This window comes from Phyllobates terribilis, unplaced genomic scaffold (assembly GCF_046119375.1).
Source record: "Phyllobates terribilis strain yellow unplaced genomic scaffold, ASM4611937v1 Scaffold_1__5_contigs__length_1240528914, whole genome shotgun sequence".
NCBI lineage: Eukaryota > Metazoa > Chordata > Amphibia > Anura > Dendrobatidae > Phyllobates > Phyllobates terribilis.
The window spans coordinates 771,297,134-771,309,950 of NW_027362761.1; the positions used below are offsets into that span (position 1 = coordinate 771,297,134).

Here is a 12,817-nt window from a genome sequence, read left to right on the forward strand (position 1 = left end):
CATCAGAAGACGCTGCTGTTTAGTTGTTAACTTCCATGGTTGGCCTGGATGTCCCTGTGAAATGGTTGCAGTTCCATCTTTGTTAAAATTTTAAATGTTTAAAATCACTTTTGCAACAGTATTCTGATTGATAAGTAAAGTATTGCGGATCTTCTTATAGTCTTCACCTTTCTTGTATAAATAATTTCTTTCTCAGGTCTTGTGACATTTCTCTTCCATGTGGTGTCATTGCTGACAGCATGAAATGGGAAGGGCTTTCCTTTATTATGTAACGCCCTTTTATAGTCAACTATCTGCTGGACACCTGTTTAATAAATAATTAGACTTACCTATGGTTGAATTCTTGTTAATTATAATCTTGTAGTCTAAATTTTATCTTTCCTCCTAAGACTTTTATTGGGGTGTACTCTAACAAATCTTGTTTGCAATCAATGGCCCACATTTGTGGAAACATTTTGTAGTATGGTATCACAAAGAAAATGTTGATGCTGAAAGGAAACTAAAGTTTTTCTGACAAGTCTGTTGGGGTGTACTCATTTATCCTGAGCACTGTACATTAGCCTCTCAGTTTTGCTGAAAAGATAGTGCTGGTTATAATTGTGCACATATCTCATGTGCCTGTCCACGAAGCAGATCAGCTACACACAGATGCAGTCACATTGACAATTTAAAAATTAAGAAAAATGCATTTAAAGAAGCACTCCTCCCGTCAAAATTTTTATCCTCTTAATATATTGAAATCATCATATTATATAGCACCGTGTACTTACAATTGCTCATTTTACCCTTCTACCCAGCTAATTCTTCTCTTTTCCACTAGGTCTATGACATCCTAGCCCCGCACTACTAGATGCATTATGTAAAATAGGAGGCAGGTCAGTGAAGGCACAGTGAGCTGTCATAAGAGCATACAGATGAATAAGTAATCAGAGCACCAGATAGAGCGCCCCCCACAGGCCGCCCCGGAGCACGAGCATATCATTAACTCCAAACTGAAAGTAAACATTACACAAGAACCACAGGACGGATTTCATCAACCAAGGTATCATATTAATCAGTGTAATGTCACCCACCTGACAGTGTATGCAATTTACTGAGCACAATCCTGCTGACAGGTGTGCTTTAATTGATACCTCACTATCTATGTGATGTCAGGCACCAGGCAATAACAACAGGCAGCGAGCTATTAAGCACACTAAAGAGGATGGCAATAGGCAGGGAAGCAGCCTTGGAAGGCAGCGGCTGCTTAAGTGCTCTGTCATGCCCAAAGCACTTCCTTCCTCATTAGCATATAAATTAAAACGTTGATTTCTCAGATGTTACTTGAGCCGAGCATGCCTGCATGTAAAATCGACAATATCGATCAAGTCAGTACATTGCCACCCTCCCCCACAGCTTGTGCAATGTAAGGACACCCATTTACAATCTGTTAGCCCTCATAACTTACATAAAGGATATACATTAGTGAACTAAATAATACATGTGTAAAAGGAAAAACCCTGATTTCCTTACTAACTGGCATGATGGACAAGCACATTTCATAGTCCGTCACTCAAGATGATGTAAACCTTGAAATTTACAGCCAATTCTAATGTATTATTCTGACTGCAGGAGGTGGTGATCTCATAATACGAATAACTGTGACTTCTGTATACTAATATTTAAAATAGTACTCCTAATTTCTAGGTAGGAAAATTGCTGAGTTTTGGGGTGCTCATTTAAAGGCCCTTTTACAGGGGCTAATGCAAACAGTATGAAGACGATACGATCATTTCTCCTAATAAAATTTTAATTGGCAGCGCTTTTCCAAGGAGATGTGCTGCCAACAATCTATACTTTTTATACTGCATAAATGATGTGATCGTCCGACGAGCAAGAATGCTTGCCAATCATTGGGAATGAGAATACTTGCAAATACTCGTTTACTCGAATTCTGACCTCTGTAAAAAAGTCTTTAAAGAGATTCTGTCAGTAGGATCAACCCTCTTAAGCCATCTATATGGGCAGGAAGGTCTTGGGAAGCTGAATAAAATGATACCTTGATATCTGCAATCCGATGTCTTATTCCAGAGAAATCCACGTTTTTCCTATATGCAGGTGTCCTTTCAGTGCTTCAGCTTCCATCTCACAGGCAGCCAGTGTTACAATATTGATGCAATACAGCAGAGCTGTGAGAGCAGCAGCTGTTAATGTGTTTGTAAGGGAACAAAGTTCAGTTCTACTGTACTGTGTTAGTTACATGTGTCACACTGGTAACTCCCCTTATATTTATAATAAGCTCTGGAGGCCGATTCTTTGGGAGATCTGTGTCCGGCCCATAAATCTTAATAGCTCATTTACATATTAAAAAAACGTGGATTACTCTGGATTAAGATATCTCATAGCAGATATCAAGGTATCACTTTATTCAGCTTCCTTTGACTGACATGCCTATATAGATGGCTTAGGAGGGTTGATCCTACTGATAGATATACAGCACATGTCAATCACTTGTGAGCATAGGCACGAGTCTGTGGTATTCTTTCTTAGAGGCTACTATACAAACAGCGCAATATATTTAGCGACACTTAGTATACCAGCCTAGCAGACCTGTCACAATGATATCCTGCCCCAAAATAGGGACAGATCTACATTAACTAATGCAGGATATATAGGACAGTAAAGTTAAAGGGGTGTGCCTCTGGAATGTGGAATGAGGGTATGTTTACAGCCATTAAAGGGGTTATCCAAGATTTTTTTTATGTACTTATAGCAAGGAGTATGATACAATAACTTATAATCACCCAGTGACTCGCCAGCCACTCCTGTTCTGCCACTAAGTTGGGCTTGCTGGTCTTCCTTGTTCCTCAGAGCTGACATATGACTGCTGCAGCAAATCACTTAGCAGTGACGCTGGCATGATTGAGGCCAGTTATTGGCTGCAACCATCACATGTGCGTAGTAGAAATCATCTCAAATTCAGCATAAGTAGCAGCAACTCTGACACGTTTTGGGAAGCACTATCCCTACCTCCAGGTTTTTGCCAAATAAACTGAGAGCAGCATAATGTAGAGACAGAGACTCTGATTCCAGTGATGTGTCACTTATTTGGCTGCTTGCTGTCGTTTTGATAAAAAAAATCATCAATAGAAGACTAATAAACCTGCTGCCATCTAGTCCTCCATATTCATTAGCTCTGTATAACCCCACCCCAGTTTTCCACCTATGCACAGTGTACACTGAAAGCTGCCAATCAGTGATGTGGGCTGCAGTTATACAGGGCTCAGCATTCAGGAAACTGATAGATCTGCAGTAGATTAAAAAGTGATTTTAGCAAAAACTACAGCAAGCAGCCCAGTAAGTAACACATCAGATGAGGTAGCAACAACCTGGGGACAGCATCCTTTTAATTATACTATAACTAGGTGAGAAATAATGGGGAACCATGTATATCACTTTTAGTGTGAATTTTGGAACTTTAAAAAGTAGAAATAGGACAAATGTATTTTTAGTCATTTTGGAACAATGTGTCCATTAGAAATACAAATAAAATGAATATAAGTTTAATATTACATTCACATATCACTATATAGATGAGTAAACATGCTTACCTGGAGCGCTGTCCTCTGTTGTCGGCTTGGTCTCACCGAATAAAAATTCGTATTTTGCCTTTGCGACATTCTGGGAGTGAGCTGACGTGTTGTTCACCCAAACATACCTTTCTGCCTGTTAAGAAACCATAAATAAAGCAATTGCATTACTCCTTTATATTATTATAAAAATTGGAAATCTAGCAAATTCACTCTCATAGTAAATGATATTGGATCCAGGTACCATTTTTTGAACAGATAGGAAAATACAGCTACTATACTTTTCCTTCTTTGAGACTCTGTTCACATCACGTTTAAACATTTAAAGAGGATATGTCAGTACGTCAGAAATGACCAGTTTTTGCTCTTATTTCATTTTTGCTGCTCCCCTGAGTATTTTTTTTACATCTGTAATACAGTTCAAGAAATGTGGTCCTTTAAATTTAGTGGTAATTTTTATGGTCTTTACTAAGGGGGCGTTTCTTACAGGGTAATAATACATAGCAGTCTAAAGACATGCCCCCAAAGAATCCTGTGAGCCACGCCTCCGAGGACCATAAAAATTAGCACTAAATAAAAAGGTCCTTATCTCTGGAATGATAGAGCGGATTTAAGGTCCTTTTAAAGGCATTTGAATACTTTTGATCTTTACCTCCGACATAGCCTACTCTATACTATACAGTCAAACACATTCCTTAGGCTAACAAGGTAAAAGAAGTCAAAAAGTAATATAACATGTGGTATACTTTTTTCTTGTTTGATCTACAGGATATAATCTGTCCTTTAGGCCTGGGTTCAGACGGCCGTAGTAAAACTAAGGTCTGTCACATCCAAATCGCAAACATACCTGGCTCCATGTGCAGCTCCACGCGCTCGTCTGCAAGTCCAGGAGATGCCCGCTATATACATGCACTAGTATGATCCGTAAATCAGACCAAAGTAGTGCATGCTGAAAAATTGCCCATGGGCACTGACACTTGCTCTAATGGATTCATGGGCTGGACTGTAAGCTGGATGGGTGTCTCGGTCTAGTCCTTCTCTGCCCTTATTCACATTGACATTGTTGGACACATAGTAAGGTTTTAATTCTAGAGACAGGTTAGGACCACCCCAATGAGTACACCTTGACGTGGTGGGATGGTTTTTATGCTTTTCTGATCAAAATAGAGTTAGCTAAGTACCCTATGTTATTTACATGTATTATCATCATTTACTGATTTAATTTCTGTAGGGTATATGCTCATTTTTGTTGGTTTTCTTGGTTTTTGTCTAAGAAATGGCCACAGTGTGAACATGTTCTTACACTCTGCACGTATACCAGCTTATAGTCCAGCTCAGCTTTTTTGTTTTGTCTGATATTCTCAGTCCAGACCGGCCAAGGGTCTCTTGAGCCAAACTTAACTGCCTTATACTTATGTCTGTTGAATGTGGGATCAAAAGATCCTCAGCCGGCCAGGATATTAAGGTCCATACTCAGACCGTGAATCTCCAATGTGTGAAACAGGCCCTAGACGGGGCAGTCTTAAGATGTGCCAGTTTTTCCAAGTGTCTCGCGCCTGTTGATAAATCTGGTGCATCGTTAAACAGTCTTGTCTCATGTGATGCTGTTTTTTTAGTGGTCTTAATTTAGTCCACAATTTTTGAAGTAATTTACTTGCACAAGATGTAATTTAGACTACACTGTTTCTCCGTCAAGCCCTTGTTGAGCACGCTGAAACTGTACCTACAATGTGTCTAAAACACATAATAAAAGGCAAGGCTGTGGAGTCGGTAAGCCAAACCTCCGACTCTGCAGTTTCCATGCCACCGACTCCGACTCCATGACACAGACTCCACGACTCCGACTCCATGACACAGACTCCACGACTCCGACTCCATGACACAGACTCCACGACTCCGACTCCATGACACAGACTCCACGACTCCATGACACAGACTCCACGACTCCGACTCCATGACACAGACTCCACGACTCCGACTCCATGACACAGACTCCACGACTCCGACTCCATGACACAGACTCCACGACTCCGACTCCCTCATACATGGCTCATGTTTAAGTGATAAGTTTACTGTAGCACAGATTCATCTCAGCTAAAAGTCTAGACCCTTAGATCAGGAATAGGACAGACATTTATAGGACATTTCGTAACTTTCCCAAATTCTTATGGAAAATATTTCCCACAAACTGCATTGAACTACTGTACCCAATTTATTATATATTTTAGGAGTTGGAGCTGGTCCATTTTATACCGATTCTGACTCCACAGCCCTGAATAAAAGAGCTAAAAAGCATGAAAAACATGCTCATAACCATACATGAAGGTACATGTTCCCACCTCTAATTGTCTATTAGTTTACATGTCCCTAGAAAGTCTGGAATTTTAATAATATTCATAACGAGAGAAGAATTGTGAAGCTGCAAATTCCATGGTGTTAGACGCCCGTTCAAGAAATAGAGTGAGAGAACCGAGCTACCAATATGAGCTTCCAACAATCCCGCAAGAGATAGGCATTGGCGTTTCACACCGACTTCCCAAAAGGACACAAGATGGGTTCACTGTGCAATTTATCCAAAATGTGTGCAAAGGAAACGTGAAGCATCTTTGTGCCACGAGGAGAGCTGGGACCTGGTTATACCATATATGTAGAATGTGCAGGCAGCAAAATCCCATTAACTGCTGAAGGCACGGCACACAAGGACAGCTCTTGTAACAGATAGGAAGCGATGGAGAGAAGAGTTGGGAGCCGAGTAAGGATCCTGATGTATAACTGCAGGCAATATCACTAATGAAGAACCAGGGACATATAAATGAGGAGAGGTGACAGACAGGAACATGTGAATATACAAGGTCCAAGGACATGTAGAAACACACTACAAAGCTGCGGGCACCTAATGAAAAGTCATTTTCACAGACACTATATATGAATGAACACTCCATATGTCTCTATGACGTACTGAAAAGGTAAGTGATGCAGTAATATATATATATATATATATATATATACACACAGTATATTGGGGCAGCACAGTGGCTCAGAGGTTAGTATTAATATTGTTACTTTGAAGATTCAAATCCCACCAAGGACAACATCTACAAGGAGTTTGTATGTTCTCCCTGTGTTTGGGTGGGTTTCCTCTCATACTCCAAAGACTTACTGATAGGGAATCTAGATTATGAGCCCCAATGGTGTCTGTATAGCACTGTGGAATTAATGGTGCTATATAAGTGAGTGAAATAAATACAAATAATAAATGTAGGAGGTCCATAGACCAATCTCAAATACAGTCATATATAGGTCAATGGCACAGATACATTGAACACAAAAATGCCACCATGTAACACAGATATTACTGATATAAACACTAAACATATAGTACACATATATATATATATATATATATGTATATACAGTATATATATATATATATATATATATATATACAGTGCATATATCTATTTATACATATACAGTATATACCGTATAATACATACACATACAATACATATATTTACATATACAGTACATATATATATATATATATATATATATATACACAGTATATATTATTATTATTATTTATTATTATAGCGCCATTTATTCCATGGCACTTTACATGTGATAGGGATATACATAGCAAAAACATTTACATAATCTTAACAAAACGAGTCAGCGACTGGTACAGGAGGAGAGAAGACCCTTCCCGCGAGGGCTCGCAATCTACGAGGGAGGGGTGAGGATACAGTAGGTGTGGGTACAGCTGGTCGCGCAGCGGTATGATGGAGCAGTGGTTACTGCAGGTTGTATGCTTGTTGGAATAAGTGGGTCTTCAGGTTCCTTTTGAAGGTTTCCACGGTAGGCGAGAATCTGACGTGTTGGGGTAGAGAGTTCCAGAGAAGAGGAGATGCACGGGAGAAATCTTGTATGCGATTGTGGGAAGAGGAGATAAGAGGTGAGTAGAGAAGGAGATCTTGTGAGGATCGGAGGTTGCATGTAGGTAAGTACCAGGAGACTAGGTCACAGATGTATGGAGGAGACAGGTTATACATATATATTTATACACACATACAGTGCATATATCTATTTATACATATACATACGTGTGTATACATATATATATATATATATATATATATATATATAGAGCATGTGTGTGTATAGCTGTATATATTACTGTGAGGTAGACAATGTCAGCCCACACTGCCACCATACAGACAGGGGCACACACTGGACACAGCAGCCCTTTGTGCCCCCACACCTCTGTGACTGCCCCTGGCTCAGTGTGTATGTAATGCTGTCTGCCATCTAGAGGTAGTAGTGAGCATTACACAGGAGGTGTCCAGCCTTCACCAGCAGATGGCAGACAGCTGGAGATAGAGAGAGAGCAGCTAGGTCAGAGAGTAGAGGGGCTGGTCTATCACAGCTCCAGTGTCTGCACATTGCTGCTGGCTGGAGATCAAAGAGCACGTCAGGGCACACCGGCCGGTCCTGCTGTGGCCACTCCTCGCCCCAGTCACCATCTGCTCTGCACACACGTGTATATATATATACATATACATGAACACACATACAGACTCTTACCTGCTCTGCTGGATTTCTTTCATGAAGACAGTCTCCAGAAGTAGCAGGGGCCATTACTCCCTGCCCCCTCCCAGTGTTGCCGTGGAGAGCCAATGTAGAGATGGTGACTAGGACAGAGAGGGTGGGCACAGCAGCAGGACAGGACTGGGTGCCCTGACGCTCTTTGATCTCCAGCCAGAAGTGATGTGGACACGCTGAAGCTGGGAGAAAGCTCTCCCCCTCCCTGCAATCCAACCTGCCTGCTGTCTGTGTGTACTGCTGTCTGCCATCTGCTGGTGAAAGTGAGTATCTCCCGTGTAATGCTCCCCTTTCACCAGCAGATGGCAGACTTCAGGCTAGCGGCACAATAGTGAGGGAATGAGGCAGGGAAGCTTTCACAAAGGACTGAGGCACAAAGAGGAATATTGTTACCAGCTGTGTGTTCACTGGTGTAGATCTACTGTCATTATACAGCCTGAAGGATATTGGTACTGATGGGGAAAGTGATGGAGTTGTTAGAACACTGCGACGTGTCTATAAAATAGCAGCCATGTAATAAGATGGTTCAGCCGTTTATAATTGCTCCATGGTAAGAGGCTGGAAATACCGTGAATATCTGGAGCATTGAACAATACCTTGCATCTTTGCCTCGGCTGCTTTCTTTCAGTTCATTTCTAGAACAAAGAATTACAGCGTGGTCATACATTGCACTTTATATGCTTTTTGGCCATTTTTAGTACGTTATTTTAGGTCAAAACCTTTGCTAGACATTATGATTGAATGCACAATGATTAAATTTCACATAAACCAGATTTTCCATAAAATGTTTCCATACACACGACTAGAGCTGCTTCTGCAGCATGTGTAAGGATTTTTACAAACCCCAATAAGGTTTATGGACAGAGCAAACGCCCTAAAAGCCGCCATTATGAGAGACCAGATGCAAGTAAAATGCCGACCCAAGTAGTCAGATGCAAGTGGAGAACTGCGGGACTAAATCCGGGTGATCCGAGGCCAGATCTGGGAGATCCAAGCCACAGCTAAGAGAGACACCAAGCCACAGATTAAGGACGTTTGTGTGAGCCGTTACTTTCACAGTAGATGTACGGTATAGAGTGGGGACCGGGGCCGAGCTTCAGGGAATGGAGGTGGCCAGTGTGACAAGTGTACCATATACCAAGTAATTCATCTATCTGGGACTAGCTGCCAGTATCGTTGACCCCCGCTAGGGCCTGGGTTATTCCGGCCCTCTAGAGGAAAGACAATTGTGATGGGCCCAGTAGTAAGAGTTTGGGGCTTTAGGACTAGACAAGACTTACCACACCAGTCACTTAACTGTAACCATAAGGAACCGTGTGCATTTATATATCGCTGTATAGATATGCTGTTTAATTGTATTACTGTGTTCTGATTGTGCCACATTTTACTGTACTATCATTGTTCACTGTTACCCTTGACACCGTGCCTACATATAAATGGATATTTGTGTAAGCTAAATAAATAATTGTTTGTTAAAGGGAACCTGTCAGCAGGATTTTGCTGAGTAAACTACAGGCAGTGTCATGTTGAAGCTGCTGCACTGATTAATATGATACTTGATGTGAAGAAATCAGTCTCGTGTAATCCCATATTTGCAATTTTGAGTTAATGAGATGCCTGTGCTCTGGGGAGGGACTGTAGGCAGGGTCTTATCCTGGTGCTCTTGGCCAGATCAGCAAGATAAGACCTGCTCCTGCCTACAGTCCTGCCCCGGAGCACAGGCATCTCATTAACTCAAAACTGCAAATATGGGATTACACAAGAACCACAAGACGGATTTCTTCACCTCAGGTATCATATTAATCAGTGCAGCAGCTTCAACATGACACTGCCTGCAGTTTACTTATCGAAATCCTGCTGACAGGTTCCCTTTGAGTACCACTGTCTCCTCATTGTGTGCACTTTTGCATCTGTGTACCTGTTAACACATGATCAGCCTGTCTAGTCCTTGGCCACCAGACCAGAGCCCTGCATATCTTCTCAGTCCTAGATGACACATATCTATCTCTTATCTGATATTGATGACTCATCCCAAGAATAAAATATTTTAATTCACAAGTGATCAAACGTCACAGTGTAGCCAAGGCATTACTGTAGGAATAAAGTATAAACTTCTCAAAAACCTAGAAACAGACATTTCCAAAAATCTGCAACAATTTATTGTACAATTCAAATTGTTGTAGTTTTCATAAATAAATAACAAATCTCCTTTGATATCAGGGTGCACTTAGTATTTTCCATTTTGTAGCATGCTCATTCAGTCGAGAAAATATCATGGGTTTTCACAGCGAATTTCACCCTCTCCAATCAATACAAAGGGTGGAATCCATGGCAAACCAGTAATGATGCGTGTAACACATGCAAATTTTACCATGGATTGATGACGAGAATGTCTGGAAATTGCCTAACACAGCTTCTTAAATAAATATGGCTGTGTGCCTATTGTCTAGAAGAACTTCATGTAAAAAGGGAGTTTCCATGCAGCCTAACTGCTCCTCTGCGTCTACTCAACAGATACTACATGTAACGTTCTCTGCTGGGTGACTCCAATATGTCAGTACAAAGAGTCATTCATCCTTAGGAACACATGGGGTTTTTTTTAGTTGAAAAAGTGCTAGAATTCCCATATGAAACTTGGAATGTGAGACTAATATTTACCAGAGTGTAGTAATGCACAGCTTTAAATAACCGTCTATGCAAACATTCAGAGACGGGGCAACAAAGAACTCAGTTCATGTAAAAAGAGTCTAATTGCTTGGTCACTGAGCTACGACATATTCATTCTCAAGGGGTTATCCCAAAAGAAAAGGGTCAAATGTGATAAAGCAAAAAAGGAAGTATGTTTACCTCTTCTTTCCACAAAAGTGGTGGCACCTTAGGATTAGGGTTACATGTGTGACATGTGTCGCACAACAGCCGTTCTCTGACTAGTGGTGAGACTTGCTTTGCCCAACTTTTTTAGAGCTGAGATTTTGCTGTAAATTAAACAGACAAATTGCATCGTGTGCGGCGTGCATCGAAGCCTATGGCAAGTGTGATGCTCGAGACAGAAAATCCAACACATTTGGAGACATTTGCGTCTCTGTGTGTTGCAATTTGTGCAATTTTAGTGTCTAACAAAATATATAGCCCTGCCACTGTGACAGTCACATTTACTTCCAGATGTGTTGGACTTTCTGCTGCTGGTCGCAAGGATGCATGCAATAGACTTCCCATAAACTTTAAAGTAAATCATATGCTACTTACAAGCGTCTTGTCTGAAACTTTTGATTTAAAGCTTTAAACAGTCGCAGACAAGTGGCACAAAGATTTTTGGTCTCGTGACTTGTCACAGAATTGCAGTTCTCCAACTCATGTCTCTGTCGTGTAAACCCAGCCTAACTCTTTGCTTACAAGCTGTTGGCATTCAACTGTTGCAGCCAATCAGTTGCCTCAGTGTTCACGAGCCGTACTACTGGTGTCCCACTACAGCTCACCTCCAAAAAATAAAAAAATACTAAACAATATTATTAAGTGTAAAATTAAAAAGTTATGGCTTTTGAAGGAAAGATAGAAAAAATGGCAAAGTGACTATGTTGAAAAGGGGTTAAAGAACACGAGGTCACAGCATTTTTTACTAAATGAAAGTGGCAATAAAAACGATGTGAAAAATACTGTTATAATCCAGCACTCGCGATTCTAGTGATCTCCACTGGGACAGGAAATGACGCCTTGTTCTTCAGTTACCTGATTGCTGAGGCCTAAGATTGGCTTCAATCATAGGTCTTAATGGTAGAGTTGGGCGGATCGATTTGCTGGACTTTGGTCCATCAGCCAGGTCGGTAGTCTCTGGTGGCTGCTGGATGGGAAGCACACGAATCTCTTACTTTCTGAGATCCTGTGTGCGACATTTGATTAGCTGGGTTGGCATGACATCATCTGTGCATCATGCCACAAACATGATGTCCTGGCAGCCCAACTAATATAAAAGCCATGCTGGGGATTCCGAAAAGCAAGACATTCACTGGACTCCTGTCCAACAGACAGAGACTTCTTACCAGGCCGATGGAGTGGACGCCAACAATTCAAGATGCCCAACTATACTTAACGGTCAAGTGACCAAAGAATGAGACCCGTGGACAGAGACTGTTTACCTGGCTAATGGAGTGGACTCTAACAAGTCAATATGCCCAACTATACTTAACGGTCAAGTGGTCAAAGAACGAGATGTCATCCTTTCTGCTCTGAGTGGCCTACGTTGGGGTGACAGCGGTTAAAACCAGTAAGCGTATCTTTGGAAGTTGGACAACCTCCATAAGCTGTTGATCTAGAGGTCTAATGAGTATTTTACCTAACATTTTTTTTTCGGGAACCAATGCAAAAACATTGTAGAAATGTCAACATAAGATTTTGAAATCGAAGGGAAGCTTCACAACGTTTATTGTTTTATTACTCCTGTGCTTAGGTGTACCCTCATTGGCCCAATATAGGGACAATTCACAGCTCAAATGGGAAAGTGCACTATGTGGTTTCGAGGCACATTGCTTTGCTTTAATGTATTTCATCCCCCATTTGGCTGTTTTTTTTTCAGAGAATTTGAGCTGCCAAAATGATGATAAAAAGCAACATATAGTCAGCATGGTGGCTCATTGGTTAGCACTGTTGCT

General features: G+C 41.1%; 1 protein-coding gene across 3 annotated transcripts in view; it reads right to left on the reverse strand.

The window, feature by feature from the left end:
• Window positions 1-12,817, reverse strand: part of PSD3 (pleckstrin and Sec7 domain containing 3) — a 902,747-nt gene that overhangs the window by 492,524 nt on the left and 397,406 nt on the right. For 2 of the 3 annotated variants that reach the window (XM_073636968.1, XM_073636969.1), the window contains one exon: window positions 3,591-3,705. In XM_073636968.1, coding sequence (XP_073493069.1) covers window positions 3,591-3,705 — 115 coding nt within the window. Of the gene's footprint in view, window positions 1-3,590; window positions 3,706-8,153; window positions 8,426-12,817 lie in introns of those variants that run through there. The other variant, XM_073636970.1, reaches the window with a different exon arrangement.